Source organism: Protobothrops mucrosquamatus, unplaced genomic scaffold, assembly GCF_001527695.2.
Source record: "Protobothrops mucrosquamatus isolate PMUCROS unplaced genomic scaffold, P.Mucros_1.0 scaffold1175, whole genome shotgun sequence".
Taxonomy (NCBI): Eukaryota; Metazoa; Chordata; class Lepidosauria; order Squamata; family Viperidae; genus Protobothrops; species Protobothrops mucrosquamatus.
Window position 1 is genome coordinate 64,158 of NW_015387389.1, and position 21,194 is coordinate 85,351.

Consider the following 21,194-nt stretch of genomic DNA (forward strand, 5'->3'; position numbering starts at 1 on the left):
TGATAGCCATTAAAATGATGGCTATGTTTGTAATAGCATATCTTTATTGAGAAACAATTTATGAAACACATAGGAAACCCTGATGTGTTAATTCTGTGTATTAGATAAGAATGTGGCTAATTTATATAAGTATATTCTATTTTCTTAAAGCAGCCATTTATAAATGTATTTTTTGTTTCTTTATTGCTGTTTTAATTTTAGACCATTTGGCTTCCATTTCTTCTTTCATGGCTACTTTTTTCTAGTGCTGCTCTTGGCAGACTGGATTGTATTTATTCTGGAAATAAATGTAGGTTTCCTATCCAGGCCTAATAATCCCAGATACTTTAGAATCACTAAATAGCAGCCCAGCAGCAACAATTTATCAGCTATCTGCAGGGTTCTTAGTCCCCTACCTTCTTTAGTCCTGGTGTTTGCAAAAATTGAAAAATATGTATATATGGGAGGAATATGGCAGCTTTTTCATCTTTTGTTTCTCCAGCCTAGCATTCCTCTATTTTTTTTCCAAATATGCATAGAATTAAGGCCACAATTACGGTAGTCCTTGATTTAATTGAACCTGGAATTATAGTCATAAATTGTTGCAATCATTAGATGGGTCACCACATAACTGGACTCGACTTTATGACATTTTTTGTGTTAAGCAAATAATTAGTATGTTAAGCAAATTCATTATGCCAAATGGATGGGGTTATTTGCTGAAAATCAGCGGTAACGTGGCCCCTGAAATGGCCTCTCTAAATGGCTGTAAAAGTCATGTGATGGGCGCAGTAGTCATAACTTTGAAATTGGGTCATAGGTACCTTTGAGGGGGGGGGTCCGTTGTAACTTTGAATGGTTCCTAAACTACTGATCACAGGTTGAGGACTACCCATAATCAACTAAGTGCTGATGAGAACTGTATAGCTTTAAGTCAAATAGAAGGATTATATATTATCTGGTACATTCGTTTATAATTGTGTAAAATTATTTTAAAAGTGTTGTATATCTTTAAATGTAATGAAATGGATAGCTTGAGCCAGACCTACCAGGTAATTGGATACAATTTTTTTGCAGCAATAATAATTAATAATCAATTGGGTCTGTGTAGTTTTAGGTCTAGATCAGGGATGTCCAACCTCGGTAACTTTAAAACCTGTGGACTCCACCTCTCAGAGTTCCCCAATTCCCAATTCTGGGAGTTAAAGTCTACAAGTCTTAACATTGCCAAGGTTTGACATCCCTGGTTTAGATAGAACAGTAGCCAAAGACAATTCTGGTGGCTGTTCTTTTATTCCTTTCCCCAATATCTTATGTAGCTCCCACAGAAACCAGGACAAATATAGCAAAGAATTATATTTTGTTCCAAGACATGGTAGCGTGTAAGATACTGTAGTTGACATTTTCTGAGTCAGCAAGAATTCCAGTTCTCAGTGTTCCCTCAGTCAAATCTTATGTTCTTTTGCAATGCTGCCTTCTCAGAAGAAAATACTTGCATTTCTTCTTATCTCTAACTCTTAAAATGTCTACTGATGACAGATGATTGTTGACATTCACTGCATTCCTGCCTTCCCATTCAGATAAGTTCACCAAGCTGGGCTAGAATTTCTAGCCATAACCGATTTGGGCTTTTCCAGGAAATTATAATCATTATCATTGTGTAGAGTTATAATAATACGTGGTTTATAGTGGTTGAAATTACAGATAAAGACAGAGAGATGTTGACATTTCAGTAGGATAAATCAATACATGTAGCAATTACAAAACATTATTTATATACATGTATATTGTAGATATGTTAATTGGGCTATTTCTGAAATATTTTAGTTAGTCAAAGTAATCTACACAGTACAGATAGTCTTTGACTTATGATCGTAATTGAAACTGGAACTTCTGTTGCCAACCATGCAAACATTGAGTGTGTTGCACTCGATTTTACAATGTTTTTACCATGGCAGTTAAATCCTTCTTACCCAACTGAATTTGCTCACTGGAAACCCCCTAGCATGCTGCAACCATTGTAAAATACATGTGGGTTGCCAAGTGCCCAAATTTTGATCACGTCTCTGTGGTGATGCTGCAATGGTTTTAAGTGGAAAGACCTGTCATAAATGACTTTTTCAGCACTGTTGTAATTTCAAATAGTGATTAAATGAATGGCTGTAAGTCGAGGACTACCTATTTGGTATAGAAAGCAGGATGAATGAGCTAAAGATTGATTCCCCTTGGAAAAGTTGCTACTGCTCTATCTCTTATTTATTTATTTATTTTATATATGTCTCAGTTTTTTCTTTGGGGGGCTCCAGGTGGTAGACATGGGGTCACTTCTTATTTTATCTTCAGTTGAGATGTGAGTAGGTTGGGCTCAAAGATTGGCCCAAAGTCACCTTGTGATTTATGTGACCAAATGAGGATTTTAACTTGGATGTCTCTTATCCAAATCCACCATTCCATCCTGTAATAGTCCAATGTGAACTAGCTACAATCATGCTACCCAGGTAGAGTGCAGTGAGTGAGTCCTGGGATGAACTTCCTTCCTTCCTTCCTTCCTTCCTTCCTTCCTCCCTCCCTCCCTCCCTCCCCCTCCCTCTCTCCCTCCCTTTAGAAAACAGTTGTTTCATTTATTTAATCTAAAAATGGTATACCTAGTGGAAAAAGAGGCAGGATGCTCTTGACAACATTTGTAGATAAAGCTGGGAAGAAAATACCGTTTTAAAATTTCTAGGCATTATATATTAACTTGGGATTAAAAAAAGACATAATATATAGCAGGAGTCCCCAACTCCCAGGCTGCGACCCAGTACCAGGCCGCAGTCTATTTGGAAGTGGGCTGCGAAAGCAGCAGGCCAGCCTCACATGCACAGCTCCACTTACACAAGTGGCAAGCACTCACACTCACCTGCCACTCACACGGAACCTCCCGCCAGTCCACAAAGCCAGAAAGATTGGGGAACACTGATATATAGTATATAATATAATATTAATAGTTTCATTTAAAATGCACCCAAATTGGCCATTTGAATGAACTTTAGTTTACCTTGATTAAATTCTATTCAAGAAGGTTGCTAATAAATATTCCAAAGAGTTCAACTATTTACCATAGAACTTCATAAATTAATGTAAAAGAGTTATGTTGTTTTACAGGTTTATAATCCATAAATCTCTTATGACAATGAAATCTCTGAAAGCTACTTCTACAATAATGGAAGTTTTCAGAGTGCCTCAAACACTTCATTTACATGATTGCAAGCCATATGTGGTCTAGAATAATTGTAGATCACGGTGCTTATTTTCAGTAGCATAAACATTTCTGAATATGTCCTTGTTCTATGCTTAGAAAAGCTTGTACAACCCCAGTAATCTATGCCTTTTAGGATAATTTATTGAAAGAAGAAATTATTTGCTTTTCTGTGAAACATATTCATTGCTATCATTTTGAAAATGTGATTTCTTGACATAGCAACATATATTTCTCTTTCTAAATTTCTTTGTAATGTAAGACTGTTCTATAGTTTAATAGTGAACCCATTTCCAGAATACCAAGCTTTGTGTTGCCTAAATAGCTCCAAAATTTCAACAGTTTCAAATTACTTGTTGGGGGGGGGAGCTTAGGGAAAACTTCTTCTTCTTCTTGTGCCATATCCGTTATCGGATGTTGGCGATCATGTTGGCGATCCTGTTTTTATCAGCAGCCGCACGAAAAAGTGCTGCTGAGTTTTGTCCAAACCAATCCCTTAGATTTTGAAGCCACGATGTTCTTCTTCTGCCTGGACCTCGTTTGCCTTCAATCTTTCCCTGGAGGATTAAATGGAGTATGCCATATTTTTCTGCGTGTCGCATCACATGTCCAAAATATTCTAATTTTCATTTTTTAATTGTTTTGATGATTTCCCTTGGCTTTCCCAGGCAGCTTATCACCTCCTCATTTCTGATCTTGTCAACCCAGCTTATACGTAACAGCCGCCTGTAAATCCACATTTCAATGCTTCTAGTCTCTTCAGGTGGCCTTCTGTCAGAGACCAACTCTCTACTCCATAGAGCAGGATAGAAAAAAATATAGCATCTGACAAGCCTGATTTGGGGAAACTTAAACCTTTTCCCAATGTTATGGAAAAAGATGAAAGCTATTCAACTGAGATGGAATGGACAGTGAAAGAAAACAGGGAAATGTTGGGCTAAGATTCAAACAAAAATCTCTGTTTGGTAATTCCAAGGAATGAAATCCAAATTGTGGAGCTATATAAATGAAAGACCCAACTGATGGCAATGGCATAAGTTTTCTTGTGATTCCCATTAAATATGTTTTAGCACCTAATTGATTTGATTGATCTAAGAGAAGTGAGCATGATCAGACTTGTTTAGCACTTGAATGAATACTAAATGCTAGAGATATAAACTAATTTATAGACTAATCTTAGAGATACATAGACTAATCACCCAGAATCACTGGGAGACAGGAGACATTAATAATAATAATTTGGAAAGTGAAAAAAAGAACATTGAAGAAGAGAGCGGCACACTATCATACCTATTACTGTCAAGTTGGGTCTTTTAACAAGTAATACTATCAGGAGATATATTATCACTACTTTCCCAAACAACCCTTCCCTAAAGACCTTGCAGTATATAAACTTTATTTATTTATTTATCAATTTTACATAGGTTGCCCCGAGGGAGGACTCTGGGCAGCACCCAATACATTTTCCTTTCACTCTGTGAGTAATAATTACAGAAATGTGTATGGAATACTTATCTATAAATGTACTGATGGTAAACAATTTGCCTCTCTTTAAGTGGGGATTAAATAATTCCCTAATAAGAAGAGAAACAAAATAACAGAAAGGACAAAAGAAATAACATGATGAATCAACAAATTACAATTGCCATTAATTTTATGCCAAAGGAGTGAACACACACACACATATTGTAACAGCCTCCACCACCTTTTTTTTTAAACTACATTTCTCCACCCTAAACCCAGACATTAAGGTAATTAAGTCTTAATAGCTTTCAGGAATGTTAACAGAGAAGGCTCAAGTCTAATTAATGGAGAATAAGATTATCAGTAGCTGTTATTTATCATCAGTAGAATGGAATGCAAGCAGTAGATTCTTAATACAAGTTGAGAGGGAAGTGCTGTTGAAGTTGTGTTCTGTTTGTGGTTGTACCGTTAACATTTTGTTAACCCCTGAAAGAACAAATGATGGAGGAATAATATCTTCCTAGCCGATTCTACACTTTAGAATTTACATGCAAACATTCATTCATACTGAACCATCAAATTAGATGGGCGAACTGTGATATAGCATCTTATTTTCTTGGCCATTATGAAAAAGATGAACCTTGGTCATCAGTATTCTAAAATTCAGATTGAATTCTATAGTTATTAATTTCGTCAAGGAAAAAATCACAAGTTAAATTGGTATTGCATAAATATGCTTGCTGTTATTTACGTATAATGGTAACAAGATGTTAATTATTCCTAATTCTCATAACATTTTTGCTATTTGTATCGCACTTTATAAGCATGACTGAGAACTTTAGACTTCCTAAGAAGAACGTGGCAACCAGCATGTTCTTCTGTATACAGGAAATATGTATAATTTAATTTTTCAACAAACAACCATACAGTGTCCAGGGTAATACTTTTTTTGAGCATCTTTTGATAACTTTAGTTTTCAACTATAGTTTGTTTTGGTACTCCGATTTTTCATTGATAATATGAATTTCATAAATAAAATTTAATTACCCTCCAATTCAATCAATGAGTATATTGCAATTGTATAGTATTTCAAAATTAAGATTTTCAAGCAATATTTTTGGAACTCTCAAGTTAACACTATTTTAAAATCTCAGCTTTTAAAGCTCACATTTTGTTCAGAACCCAAAGTGTTTTCTGACCTTATTTGTTTCACTGTTCCATCTAGAATTGCATAATATGTGGGTTGCTGTAAAGTTGTTACAAATTGGAGGGCTGATATAATATGAAATGAGGCGCCTCGCCTGAATGTTGCTTTTGTTCCCTCTTTAACAAATTAGCATGTTGACATTTGTCACTGATGGATTTTATTATTTGCTGAAAGGGGTTTGGGAGGGTTTGACAGCATGAATGGTTTGTCCTACAGACTTTAAGAATCGATAAAGGCATCTTTGTTCTTTGTGCAAAACACACAACAGATATCTTATTGACTGATACACATAAAAAGGAAGGCTTGTATAGTTGTCTCACAAAATAAGCTAAGAAAATGATTTTGAAGCCATTGCTTATTCTGTGTTCCCCTTCCCCATGTGTCTTTCCTTTTGTTAACATGTATCTCCCAAATAATGAGAATTAGTAAATGTTCATTCAGTAAATATAAAGCATTCTATTTTGCATCCCGTGCAGTTTGCATATGCTTTGCAGAGGCAGATAAATCCAAAAATGAGTAATACATAAGAATAAAATTGATTTATTATTAAAAAAGTCAGTGGAAGTCTAAAGTAGATGTTTAAAAAGTCAGATGCATTATAATGAGGATATAAGAAACTGATTGTGTTCTTAAAAATATTTGCATATTGAGATGGATTGAGACACGTTGTATTGCTTGTTTTATGCAGAAAAAAAGACATCCAATTAAAAGATTCTGATTTTTTTCTCTCATCGCCTGAAATTCTGAAGAAGATTCAATGAGCTATGCATATAATGCACATAATGAAGTAGGTGGAGGATTCAGTACTGTAATTTACTTACTGAAATATATGCTGGCATAAAAATAAAGGTTAACTAGATATGAACTAAATAAGTAAAAAGAAATCTCTCCACTTTTCTTGAAAATAAGACATTACTGTCTGGTTCTCAAGATGAAATAAACATGGTAAATTTAGTTTGACAGTGATAATACTTTTTTAACATTTTCATAAAGTTGAAAAGAACTATAAGATACTGACTACTGACTCCTACTGATTTTTCGTTTCTTTGCTTTAAAAGCTTTTTCCAGGATTACAAATAATTTATAGCAGTATTTCTGATAAGCTTTTATTCCGCATCAGTTTTATTAATTCTGGGTAGAGAAGAAAGCCTGGAAATTGCTAAAGTCGTGCAAGGGGTTGAAACAGTAACGGATGCAGATGTATTGGAATTGGAATTGCGAATACTTTAAGATGACCGTACAAGTGGGGACTTTTAGGAATTACAGTCATAACACAAGTGGGGGATGCTAGGTTGGGAAAAGTTAGAGACAATTCTGTATAAGTAAAAAACTCATTCCTGATGAATATGATTTAAGATTCTAAGAGTTTACACCTCTGACATGCATAAGAATTTTACATACCTTATGATTGTTAGTAGACTTGTGGAATTAGTGCTATGAACAAAAACGGCAAATGGGGAATATTTCTTAATTGTGATCTACTGCTGTTTTTTGTATAGTTTTTTCCTTGGAGAGAGGCTCCTAGCTATAACTGTAGAAATAATAGAGGACGTTACTCATTGTGTCCTCCAGTGACCCATTTATAGTGAGAGCAGGATCAAAATATTGATGGTAGAGAAACTCGGGGGTTCAGATCTTGAAAGATTGAATTATCTTCTTGTAGATGTGTTTCTGACTGTTGGTAGTCAGGTTGCTACGTTTGTTCAGTTGTAATTTAAACTTACAAGGCATTGTTTAAGTTCTTAGCAGGGGCCCAGGTTTTAGCTTGAATTGATCTTATAACTAGCATACTTTTTATCATATTCTTTTCTTTGCTTGTTACAACAATAAACTCTGTATGTCTATGGAGATTCTCAGTCATCCAGGTCATGGTTGTCCCAAAGGTGTTTTTTTTCACGAGGCAACTGGACTTTCTTGTTTTTCTTGAAGACGTTTCGCTTCTCATCCAAGAAGCTTCTTCAGCTCTGACTGGATGGTGGGGAATGGCAGGATTTATACTCCTTTTAGACATCTGATCATTTGCATTCTTTTAGCCAGTTGTTGAATCCCCTGGAGGGTTACTTGTGTCGTCAGGGTCACTTGAGTAGTGCAAATAGGTGTGGAGTCTTCTTGGAACTGTTGAAAGGACTGTGTTGTAGACTGGAGATAGATGATGTACAACACAGTCCTTTCAACAGTTCTAAGAAGGCTCCACACCCATTTGCACTACTGAAGTGACCCTGATGACACAGATAAGCCTCCAGGAGATTCAACGACTCGCTAAAAGAATGCAAATGACCAGCTGTCTGCAAGGAGTATAAATCCTGCCATTCCCCACCATCCAGTCAGAGCTGAAGAAGCTTCTTGGATGAGAAGTGAAATGTCTTCAAGAAAAAGAAGAAAGTCCAGTTGCCTCGTGAAAAATGCATCTTTGGGACAATAAACTCTGTAATTACTATAATTACAGAGGTTACCCCCTAAATAGAGAAGATAGTCTAGTAAAAAGCTATGAAGGAAAGCTATCTGGAAATAAATAATAGCATTCATCAGTTCCAAAATGGTGAATGTCAGAGTGGAATTGAAAAATATGTTAGGGACAACTTGGAAACTTAAAGGATGAGGCATGCTTCTGTAGTAGAATATACGATTTTATTGTTCTTGATGACTTATACCATAAGTAATCTATTGAGTTGGCTCTGTTGCAATAAAAGATTGTCATATGCCCTTAAGTGCAGTATTTCCAGAGTTAATTTATTAGAAGCCCTAATTGGGCACTACATAAATCTATGTAGACAAGTATGAGTTTGATAGATTAATGGTCTTAAGTGGCATATGCTATGAAAAAGGATGTGCCGTTGCCATATATTGTGATAATTTGGCTTGTTATTTTGCTAATTGCCAAACTAATCATAGAAATACAGAGTAATTGTAGCATGTTTTTCTTTCTAACTAATGCCAAACTTTTGGATTGTCTTTGGATTCTCTTTATACATTGCCTTAGTTTCAAGGGAGCCACTCATCCATAATTAGTTTTTACAAAGAATTGCTAAAGGGACATGGATTCTGCCCATTATGTTTGTTGGCTCACAAGGAATGTTCTTCTAATACATAAGGAGCTATTTCTGGATCAGAACTACTACTCCTGCATAGTTGAAAAGGTATTCAAAAAACTAAGTCTTTTTCCATCTTTGTCTTCTGAAAGGAGCTAGATGCATAGGAAACTCTTCATGTAAATTAATGTATGAGTCGATTTACCTACAAAATATTATGCATATTTAATAAAGTGGGTGCTTTTACAGCATGGTGTAGATTGCCAGTATAGTATAGCACACAACCATAGACATTTTTGGGGAAAAGGCAAATACTTTCTGCTTGAAGTGGGTCAATGCCAGTTCAGAATAGGATAGCAATGCAATAGCAATGCAAACTGATTTACATCAGTTTTTCAGATTATGATAAACTATGGCAATCTATACAATCATTGCTTGTTTAGATTGAGAAAATCAGGTGTTCTGAAGCAAAGAAATATAAGCTAGCACTGACACTTCGAAGTGATCAGAAGAGAAATGTTATCTGAGCTCCCAAGAGAAGGAATAGTAATGTGCAATATCCAAAGATACTAACTTAGAAACCAAAATACTCTTGCTGATTGGAATAGAAGGCACAGTTTTAAAACTTAAAGTTAACATTTGAAAACAAGATTTACAGAAATGCCTTCCTTAACTTTGAAGTGAATCATATGCCTGAAATAAGGAATGTTGCATATTTGCGTCTTTATATTGTAACCTTTTCTTCTAGAAAACATTTTTTTGCTACACGTGGTGTTTAGATTGAAAGAAATTTGATTACAGCCAGGAGAACACTTTGTTTTCATTTGATGGTGTTACTTAATCTCTTCCATATTTGTACAAAATGGATTTTTCCCAATCAAGGTGAAGTAGATTCACATTCTCACTAAGGCTGTGAATATAAAGGTGTATTCTATTAACCTCAAGTTCTAATGCTATTGCTTTTGCTGTGCTGTAATTGCTTAATTTACACATGTTGTTCAGAGGGGCAATTTCAAACAGTCACTAAATGAACTGTTATAAGTCGAGGACCACCTGAACTTTTCCAACAGATAATAAGAGGACTGTTTACTGACACCATGCTTAATGTCCTTCTAGTACTTGTTTTAATATCTTGCAATTCCCCAGCAAATAAAAATCTGATAAAGAAGCCAGAATTTAAAAGGGAAAAAAAGATTTGCAAAATATGGCACAGTCTAGTGTGTTTTTTCCCCTTGCATGATCAAGTTTTCAAATTTATATCAGCTGTTAATCATGTTATTCTTGAAGCATGACTTAAAGAAAGCTAGCTTTCATGGAGTTAATCTGTTTTAGTCTGTTTAAACTAAATGAATACTAAATGAATTATAATCACAGACCAAAATGTAAGGAAGTAAACAAATACCACATATAATTTTCAATATACTATGAGCAGGAAACTAGCATTTTGGGGGGATAAATATTCTGCTTGCTTGTAAAATAATTACTATTCTTTGATTGTGGTGTTTGGGTCTTAGACATTTAGAAGATATCTAACATTCAATTCATCAGGGAATAGTTTTAATTAGAGGCAAAATTGTTGCATTTATCTGTATAAAATAAAATGTAATGTACAGCACTGATTTAATCTCACCAACAAATTCCTTAATTGTGGAGGATGTTCCTGAATCTGCCTTTCAGAACTGCTTCAGGAAAAATATTGATTTGCGTGATCACGAACTTGCTGTAATATTTGGGAAAAGGGAAATACACAAGACACACACAAAAAATGAAGAAATTACTATAACATGTCTTCAGTAAACATCTCAGTCCTGCTGGAAGTCTCATATATTCTCTGGATTAATTTGATTTCACAATTAAACATTAATGTATGTTTAGAGGACTTTTAAAGCTTTGTATCTATTAAATCAGAAAAGTGAATCTGAGAACTAGTTCTCAGTTTTTCATGCTCTGTTCTGATTGGGTTTTTAAGGCTATTTTTTGAAGCAAAGAGCAGAGAGAACAGATGAGATATGATTAGCATAATTTCATTTGTAGAAAAGAAAACCCAAAGATACATATGTAGATGCTATTTTGTTTTTGAATTAATTTGGAAGGTGAAGCCTTACCAAAATCCAACTTTTTGGGAGAAATTGCATATATATCTCTGTAGTGATAAAGGGAGAGCTTTATCACATTTTTTATATAGTTGTTATATATATATATGTACATGTGTACACACAGAGAGACACATACACACACAAATATGCATGCACATATAGATATATTTAAAAACAAGGTGTGGTTTTCAGTTCTTTTCATTCTACCCATGAACCTGTTCTGGCCTGTTTTGGAAGTTTTGCAATTTGGGTTCATGTTGTGTTACAAACTGAAAGCATAGCACCCTGAGGCTCTCCCATGTTTCAGGAGAACTGGTCAAATCATAATCATACTTGTTTTAACTTTAACCAAAGAAACAAGTTAATGACACTTATTATATTCTCCTCAATGTTAAAAAGAAGTTTTGATTTGAACCATAAAATAATGTTGGGAGAGGCCAACATTCCATCTAGAAAACATGGTAGTCAAGTCATATTTGGCTACATAAACTTCCATGAACCTAAGAAAAATCTCATATTTTTGTCTTCTTCACTCCAGGGCAGCCAGGAGAATAATTTAGCTTTTAAGTATAGTTTCATTAGACCTGTTTCTGATTGTGATTGCATACGAACCAGAAACTGTATTTTGCAAAAAGCTCTAGTCTACTCTTAAGCAAGACCCTACCAGCAACCCAATCACTAGTGGTTGTGTGAAACCATGATTCTTTATACATAAAGGAAACAGTATAATTGAATACTATAGTTTCCTTTTGCTGGCTTTATTGAAGCAGGAGATAGCAATAGAAGTTCAAGTTTCACTTAGGCCTGCAGACCTTCACATCATAATGACAACCAAGGGGAAGGAGGGGAAGCCAAGTGCTGGAAAGATGAGAGCTGAACGACAACAGTAGCTGAAGAAGAGAAAAGGCAACAGTCACTCTAGTTTTCCCCAACCCATCCTATAACCTCAGAATGAAATCTTTCCAGAATTTGTTTTATACCAAACCAGAATGATCAAATATTTCTCAATCTGAGAAGGACTCAGTAACACTTCCAATTCACTGTCACCAAATTTATCCACTTATAATTAACTAAGTCACCAACAACAGCAGGACAAGGTGTTCTGATGAACAACTTGATAGAGTTTAAAAGAGTGGAAAGAAGAATTTAAAAGATAAACAAGTAAGAGAATTCCAAATGCAGCTGAAGGACAAATGTCACTATGAAATAAACCACATGATAGTGGTGGTGGGGGGGGAGAGGGAATACTTCAATTAAAGTAAAAAATGAAAAGAAACAGCAGGTGACTTTTTAAAATGACAGTAAATGGAAGTGGGTTGACTAGAGGAGTTTCTTTTTTTGTGGTTGCGGTGCCAAGGCCGGATATATATATACTAGGGACAAGTCTTAGGAATGGTTGAATCAACCTGTTGCTGTGGGTATATGAAAATTACAAAGTCCTGAGGGAGATTTTGAGACTCTTTGGATCTTTTTAGGGCAGCAAATTCAAGCAAAAGAAGGTTTGGGGCAGCTGTATGAGTTAATGGAGAGAGATCCTTGGGGGAGGGGCTTTGTGGGTCCAGGGTGGAAGAATTAGATTTGGACCCATACCAGACTATGCGGCTGCAGGGACTGCAGGCTGAAGGGTATGCCTTAAAATTAAATTTTCTTCTGCTGATCAGACTTTTGGCCAGTTCATGTATGCTACATTGCCGTGTGTTACCTTTCTTGTTGCTTAAATCTATGAACTAAGTATCAAGAACCTGAAAATATAAGCTCAGCTTAATTTTTTTCCTTGCCATACAAGATATACTTAAAATGCAAACTCCTTACATGTGTCTGTTTCTACATCCGTAAGTTGCTCTGTTTAGTTTCAGCCAAATGGCCCAAAGGCTGCCAGCAGTATGTCTGGAATGTTATTTACTTGATCCATTCAGGGCCATTTCTTTGTAGTACTGTGTAGACCACAGTTAGGGGTCATTTACTTAAAAATATCCAAAGCAGTACCCCAAGTTGTATAGTTAGTCCTCTCAGTGGGGGTTTGTAATAAAAGGGAGTGTCTCATTATGTGTTTTAGCTTCTGTGCTTTTCCCCTCGTAGTACCTTTCTTTTATTCTTCATAATTTGGTAGTTTGGCTAGAGGCTAGAGGAGGTGCCGTTTATTCTTTCTACTTGTTCTCTGTGACTCTATTCCTTTGTTAATATTTCAGTCTCATGTAGTGTCTTTTGTGGTAGTTCTTTTAACAGAATCTGACCTTTTCTTTTCTTTTCTTTTTTTTTTTTGAGTGGGAGGTGGATCCTTGATGCATGTGTTTTTTGGTTACTGGGTGTGTGTATTTTCAGCAAGTTGAAACCATAGCTTTTCAAACATGGCTGTGCAAGCAGATGCCGAGAGAGAAACTTGTTTAAGGAGAAGTGTGGGTGTTCATACATTTTTGAGGAAAGGGTTGGGTTGGATAATAAGAGCTTTTCAGAAGATGGATTATTGCATCTTGGAAATATCTTAAGAACATGTTTTATGGAATATGTTGGAAAGATGGAAAGAAGACACCTAATACATATTTATAGTTTGTATTTATGGATCCATATATTACATTGCGTTGAACTATATGGTTCTTTTTCTGTGGTTCTTGACAAGTTACATCAATTTTGAGGAAGTGCAGGACAGTCCTGTGGAACTTAACTATATAAAGAAAAGGGAATGTAGTCCATGCCCTCAATGTTTCTAGTTTCAGACTTTCAGTGACGATTAATGGCAAACTAGATGTCTCTGAAGGAACAGGTATGGCATTGCAGTGAAGTTTGATGGCCAGGTGCTGAATTCTGCCAGATGAAATCTCTCCGAAAAAGGAGAGATCATGAGCTCCCATGTCCTCCAGAAAGCTGCTCCTCATGAGTAAATTCCAGAAATTTTTGTGATGAGCTCGATGAGTTGAGCAATTGGGACTTGAATGATTCCAACCAAGTAAAAGGGTGATTAGAACATTGATTTTGGATAGTTACAAACAGACCAAGGGTGTAGATGGATTTGAAATAAGATTCTAAAATTAATTATAGGAATGCTTTTCATGTGAAAATGTTTCCCTTTTGAATTGTTTTTTAAAAAGAGATAGTATGCTGGAATGTGCACCTGCAGGAGCAGTGGGGAAGACTTTTGGTGACACAATGCTTTCCTAGAGAGAGGCCCAGATTAAGAGATTGCACTATGGAGAAGAAGGGAAGATGATAATCTCTCAGGATATATCTAGTAGTTTAGAAATTATAACTTTAGTTTGGCAAGATTCTGTTCATTAGATGTCAGCTATTAAAGGATTGAACATGATTGATCTCACTGTCTCATTTCTGAGCTTGGGCCTCACAGATAGGGGACTTGGAAGGTTGGACACTAGAAGGAATCAAAAGAAACTAAAGATTACAATTAAAGGAGAAGAACATTTAAATTTGATTTTATAATACAGAATGAATGAAATACTTCAACATCAGATGTATTGAAGGGTGTTTGTGAAAAATAGACCCAGAAGTTAATATAAAATGTCTGCTATTATAAATAAATTCTGTTTAAAAGATGTAATGGAAGAGGACAGGTTTTGCTGGACAAGACTAATTCTGATTTGAAACTGGATCTAAAAGTAAGATGTGGAAAAAGATGCTGCATTGCATATAAAACTGGCTGGTATCTTAATAATTAAAAGTAATACAGAAATAACAAAAAAGAATGATTGGGATAATTTTATTATATTGGATTTACAAAATAGTCTTGTTAAAGTTTTTAAGGAGCTTGTGAGAATGGACAAATAAAAAAATAAAAATAAAAACCAAGTTCTAGGACAGGTTTGAAGGGATTAAAGATCAAGATTGTTGAAGTAAAAGGAGAGAATATAAAGTTGGTTTATTTGATCAACATTTATATAACTATGTTGCTATCTCTGGTAGCCCTTAATGGACTTTTGCTGACCATGACTGAACAATGAGGCTTTAAGGATTTGTTTATAGATAAGGGATGGGATATGGAAACAAGAAATCATTATTATATTTTAAGAGAAGGTGAGAAATTACTAAAATTGTTTATATTTGTTATGAAAGAAGTCATTTTTATATATTTCTTTTCTTTTACTCTATTACATTCTTATTATTTCTATGTTTTCTATTCCTCCAATCTTTTTTCCTTTTCTGCACTTTCTATTTTTTCTTTCTATTTTTTAAATATCACATGCTTTAATATCATTTTTAGTTTGTATCAGTTCTTATATTTTTAATTTCAGTGTTTAATAAAAATATTTAAAAATGCTTTCATATTCTTGCATGATGCCATTTGCTAAGAAATATAATACTGTCTTATGTAGTAGGAGTTCTTTTGTTTTAAAAGTCATAAAATCTAAGGCCTGCAATCTTCATCTTAGATGTGCTTAGCTATAGTAGAAAGCTGGCTATTATGGCATGTGACTGATCTGTTCTGTGAGACGTGCACAGACTAGAAGCTGAGAAGAATTTTGGGTGGAAATTAATTTAAATAAGCTTAGGATGAAATGTGGGTGGACGATAATGACTTACATTTCCTGCTGGGATTGTTTTACTCTCAAATCTAGGCTCCCTGAAGCAAATAAACACATTTGGTTTCAGATTTCTCTTTCACCTGTTCTACACATATAAAACTATTTCCAGAGAATTTTATTTTTCCATTTCCTGGAAATCGTATCAAAAATTTATTTTTAACTGAATTTGTAAACATTCTTGCTCTCTAAAGTTTTAACAAAAATGTACTTCTTTGCAGGTTACTGTTCTTTTTTTGCAAAAGATACAATAAGTTACTGGAGCTAGAATTGATTATAATGAATTTACATAAACAAGCTGTTAGTTATGCTTTGAACCATTGCTATATACTAGGAATTGTCTGGAATCCTGAGTCTTCTTTAGGGAAGAGCCTATCTGGCTAAGCCTATCCTTTGCTGAAAGGATATGAACTAAATAAGGTCAAACCTCACCTTAAGAAATAATTTGGCTCAACTTTCCCAATTGGCTACATTCCAGATGTTGAATTTCAACAACTGAACCCCCCACCCCCCACCCCCTGCTATTATGTTGCAGGTTTGGCTGATTTCCAGTACTGACATTCAGATTAAAGAATTAGCACTTAAGGAAACCTAGTCTTGTGCAGAAAGTTTTGTGTTCCTGTTGCAGGGACAAGCATTGTTTCTAGGTGCCATAAAACCTATCCTGCAAGTAATTACAATGCCAGATTAGCAGGGGTCTTCAAACTTGGCCCTTTTATGACTTGTGGACTTCAACTCCCAGAATTCCTCAGTCAGGCATGCTGGCTGAGGAATTCTGGGAGTTGAAGTCCACAAGTCACAAAAGGGCCAAGTTTGAAGACTCCCGCAGATTAGTAAAGTAATTTGATAGGCTAGAATCTGACAATTTTAAGGCATGTGGTATGCTGTCATTTTGGAAGCTATGGGAGAAGGAACTTCAAATCGACAGATTGAAAAAGTTGGTGGCCAAAGGATGCAGAAACAGTGTTGAGGAATGGGCAAGACTTCCATTTTAAAAGAATCCTGCTGGGAGATGTCCAGAGCTTCTGTAAACCTTACCGTAAGTAGCGATAGAAACTTTGAGCAATCAGCAGAATCTGACCAGAATAAATTCCATCAGGAGTACTACAAGCTAGAAGTGATTTAAGACTGAAAGCTATGTAGCATTTGTGTCCGGTTGGATGGTAAAGGCTAGGAAAATTTGATCTATGATATTGATTTAGCTGAGGAAGAATTTTCAGGAAACAGAAGTATGTTTAAGCATGGATTTATACGTCCAAGATGAATAAAAAATTTAAATATTAAGTATATTAGTCCAATTATTTACATGAGGAAAATGAAACCGTTGCTTTTTATATGGAATGTTGAGATTGCTAATTTCTTAAATTCTAAATTCTTAAATTGAAATTTGTTTCTTAAACAATGTGACAAGAGAATGTTATAGTCCTCTTGCTGTATGAAGGGTCATTATAGCATGAGTTTTAAAACATTGTTTCAACAGAATTTGGAAATACTAGATAAGGATACTATTTAAAAAATACTGGGTTTTTTTTTGCAAGCTCTGTCTTTTCTGCTGCAAATCTGTCATTTTGTGATTCTATAACTTTTATAGTTTTATATTTTTTTTATACTTTTATCATTTTATAACATACATGCATTAAATACATGTATTAGATGCAGTATTATATCAAGGAAAGAAAGGAAATGTATTTATCATTAAATTTATATGCTGCTTAATCTCTCACTGCAAAGCAACTTTCAGTTCATGTTTAGTGCTGAAGTATGTCATTACTAGAATTAAAAGGATTAATCTAACACGTAATAGGAAAGCCTGCAGTTCTTCATTCTCACTTTAATTCAATAAGTCTATCTTGTACTAGATATGAGAAAATTGCAAATAAATGATTCTTTCAGAAAATTTTGTGTTCACCCAGACCTTGGGGATAGGGTGATTTGTGGAGCTGGTGTTTTGTTTTTCTTTTTTATCTTAACTTGATTTCTTTGCTCTTCTAACCTGTTATATTTTTGTGTGTGTGTGTATGTGTGTGTGTGTGTGTATTGTTTTGTTCCTGTGATGTTTTTCTTCATTTTATTGACTACCCATAGTATTCTAAGGCTGGTTGTTGTATCTGTTGTAATGAGTTTGGCCTTCTTACATTTAATCGTAGTCCCATTTTTTTTACTGTGTTCCTCCACTTTCATTACTAGACCTTGCAGATCATTTGCATCTTAAACTATCCAAGAGTGTCATCATCATAGTATAGGTTATTGATGTTTTAAAGCCACATTCAGCCACTTCCGATTAATTCTCTCCCAATATATATTCTGTACGGTTTGAATAAATAAGGGGAATGCATATAGCTTTATCTCACTCTTTTGCCAACCTGGCGCCAGTCTGTTTGACAATTTTCCATCCAGTCTATGGCTTCCTGTCCTTAGGATAATTCGCATATCCACCTCTAGTACAAGTAAACATCACAGATATGTGTGTTACAAACTCTCCACCAAAGATTCCACACTAGCAGCCATTCTTATAGTTTTCCTCAGATATGGATACCCAACATCTTTTCCCAAAAACACAAAGACTGTCCAAGGCAAAACTACCTTTGGATTGTTTATAGAGATAATTTTATGAAATTAATATCAAGGAGAAAATACAGCTTGAATAGGAAGCTTATTGCTGGAATGACAATTTCTTCTTTGACTACACAGTCATCTTAAAAGAATATTTATTTGTAAAGAGTTGCATAGATTATAAAATACGGGCTATTAAAGGTTTACTTTACTCTTACAGTATTTGTTGTTCTAGCTTATAGTTTTCAGCATTTTTTTACTAGGTGCACTTGTCTGTCTTTTTTTTTCTTCCATAGTTGTTTTGATCTTTAGTTAAAAATACCTGTGGACTACATTCACACCTAGCCTTTGTTTAAGTATAAATGCTTCCATTGAAATAAATTGGCCTTGTAATTTGAAAAATACAAAAAGTTGGTTTGGGTTACTTATTACAGGTAATAGACATTTGATGAAACAAACACTTGGCAGAATATTTGGTTGGAATCCCAGCCAGAAAACAATAAAGTGCAACCTAATTCCTAAAAATGTCTGAGCTATAAACTAGCTGTCATGGCACAGCATGCATATAGTAATAACAGGCTGACAAGACTAAATAAAGTGTGTGTATTTCTGTAAACACAGCTCTGTAATGTACTTTCTCCTTCATTCATATTTCGCAGCCCACATATCATATTCCTGTCACAGAGCACATTATCTGAAGAAAGCAGCCTCTGCGGAACACGACTGTGCCATGAAATTGCTCATGCCTGGTTTGGCTTGGCCATAGGGGCTCGTGACTGGACAGAAGAATGGCTTAGTGAAGGATTTGCTACTCACTTAGAAGATGCATTTTGGTCAGCAGCACAAAAGGTACAGTTAGAATAGTCTGTAATGAAAAAATAAGGGCAAACATTAGTTTATGCCGAGAGTAGGCAACTATGGTCCCTTTATAACCTGCAGCCTTCAATTTCCAGAATTCCTGAGCCAATCATGCTGAGCCATGCTGGCTCAGGAATTCTGTGAGTCCAAGTCCACAAATTGTAAAGGGGCCGTAGTTGTCCACTATTGCTTTATGCGATAATAATATACTCTAGAGTCCTAAAGGATTTATTTTGTTGGATTAGGCTACACAAAATACCTTACTTAAGTTAATTGCAGATCACACATCTAGACTGGGGTTCCCAATCATGGCAAGATGTGTGGACTTCAACTCCCACAATTGTATAAACGGAGGTATAGAATCAAGAAGTATTAGTACCGCTTTATAAAACCCTAGTAAGACCACACCTGGAGTACTGCAGCCAATTTTGGTCACTATATCACAAAAAAGATGTTGAGAGTTTGGAAAAACTTCAGAGAAGAGCAGCTAAGATGATCAAAGGCCTGGAGACTAAAACATATGAAGAATGGCTGCAGGACTTGGGTTTGGCTAGTCTAAAGAAAAGAAGAAATAGGGGAGAGATAATAGCAGTGCTCCAGTATTTGAGGGGCTGCCACAAAGAAGAGGGGGTCACGTTATTCACCAAAGTTCCAGAGGGCAGGACAAGAAACAATGGTTGGAAACTGATCAAAGAAAGAAACAACCTGGAATTAAGGAGAAACTTCCTGACAGTAAAGACAATTAACCAATGGAACAGCCTGCCTTCAGAAATTGTGGGCGTTCCATCACTGGAGATTTTAAAGAAGTGGTCAGACAGTCACTTGTTTGAGATGGTATTGGTCCTCCTGCTTGAGCAGGGAGCTGGACTAGAAGACATCCAAGGTTCTATTCTATTCTATTCTATTCTATTCTATTCTATTCTATTCTATTCTATTCTATTCTATTTCTCCAACAAGCATCATAAAGTTGCCAAGATTGGGAGCCCCTGATCTAGACTGAATAAAAGAACATGCAGTACTGAATACAATGTAAAATATAACATACAAAGTAAAAACTGCCTGTAAATCATGCTTAGTAAACTTGCTGCCCAAGTTGTATAAGATATAAATACAAACTTTGCAACTAGAATTGTGCATAGAATTCTTTTTCTAAGAAGACTTGTTAGTAGCTGATTAGGAATGTTTTCATAAACTTTACAGTGAAGCACAACATGATCCTGTGATTCAATTCTCTCATTTTTTATAAGAGCAAGCCTTTCAGAATAGGGTATTTTTGCAGTGTTTACCCTACAACAGTGCTGACCATAAAACATTAAACCTACAATAGCGTGAAATCCTCTAAAATGTATTCTTTGTATGTTGGTTTAAAATAAAATTTAGTTTGATCCAATCGAGCTCTGATGTATATCATATGCTATATTCTGTTTGTAATTCTTTATTGAGAATTCTTGGTTTGAGAACTCCCATTGTATGATTTTGTCCCAGGGCCATCAGCATCTCACGTGAAAATTCCAAGTTTTGTAATTTATCTCTTGTTTGTCTTTTTAAGTATTTGAGTATCAAGATAAGATGTATCGGATCTTGAGGTTAAAAATGAGCTTTTAACCAATATCTGAACACATACATAATGCCCTTTTTAATTTTTTTATTAGCTCATCCTCTCAAAATAGAGCAATGATGGGCAACAATAACTTCAATAATAATAATAATAATAATAATAATAATAATAATAATAATAACAACAATAACAATAATAACAATAACAATAATAACAATAATAACAACAACAACAACAACAATAATAATAATAATAATAATAAGAAGAAGAAGAAGTTGGAAGGGACCATTAAGGTCTTCTAGTCCAACCCCCTGCTCAGGCAGGAAACCCTATACCATTTCGGACAAATGGCTGTACAGTCTCGTCTTAAAAACTTCCAGTGTTGGAGCATTCACAGCTTCTGGAGGCAGATTGTTCCACTGATTAATTGTTCTAACTGTCAGAAAATTTCTCCTTAGTTCTAGGCTGCTTCTCTCCTTGATTAGTTTCCATCCGTTGCTTCTTGTCCTGCCTTCAGGTGCTTTGGAGAATAGCCTGACTTCCTCTTCTTTGTGGCAGCCCCTGAGATATTGGAACACTGCTATCATGTCCCCCCTCATCCTTCTCTTCATTAAACTAGACATACCCAATTCCAGCAACCGTTCCTTATATGTTTTAGCCTCCAGTCCCCTAATCATCTTTGT

General features: G+C 35.2%; 1 protein-coding gene across 1 annotated transcript in view; it reads left to right on the forward strand.

Moving 5' to 3' along the window:
- The window catches only part of AOPEP (aminopeptidase O (putative)), a 183,878-nt gene that overhangs the window by 28,518 nt on the left and 134,166 nt on the right, over window positions 1-21,194 (forward strand). The window contains exon 5 of the mRNA XM_015820752.1: window positions 18,755-18,944. Coding sequence (XP_015676238.1) covers window positions 18,755-18,944 — 190 coding nt within the window. The remainder of the gene's footprint in view (window positions 1-18,754; window positions 18,945-21,194) is intronic.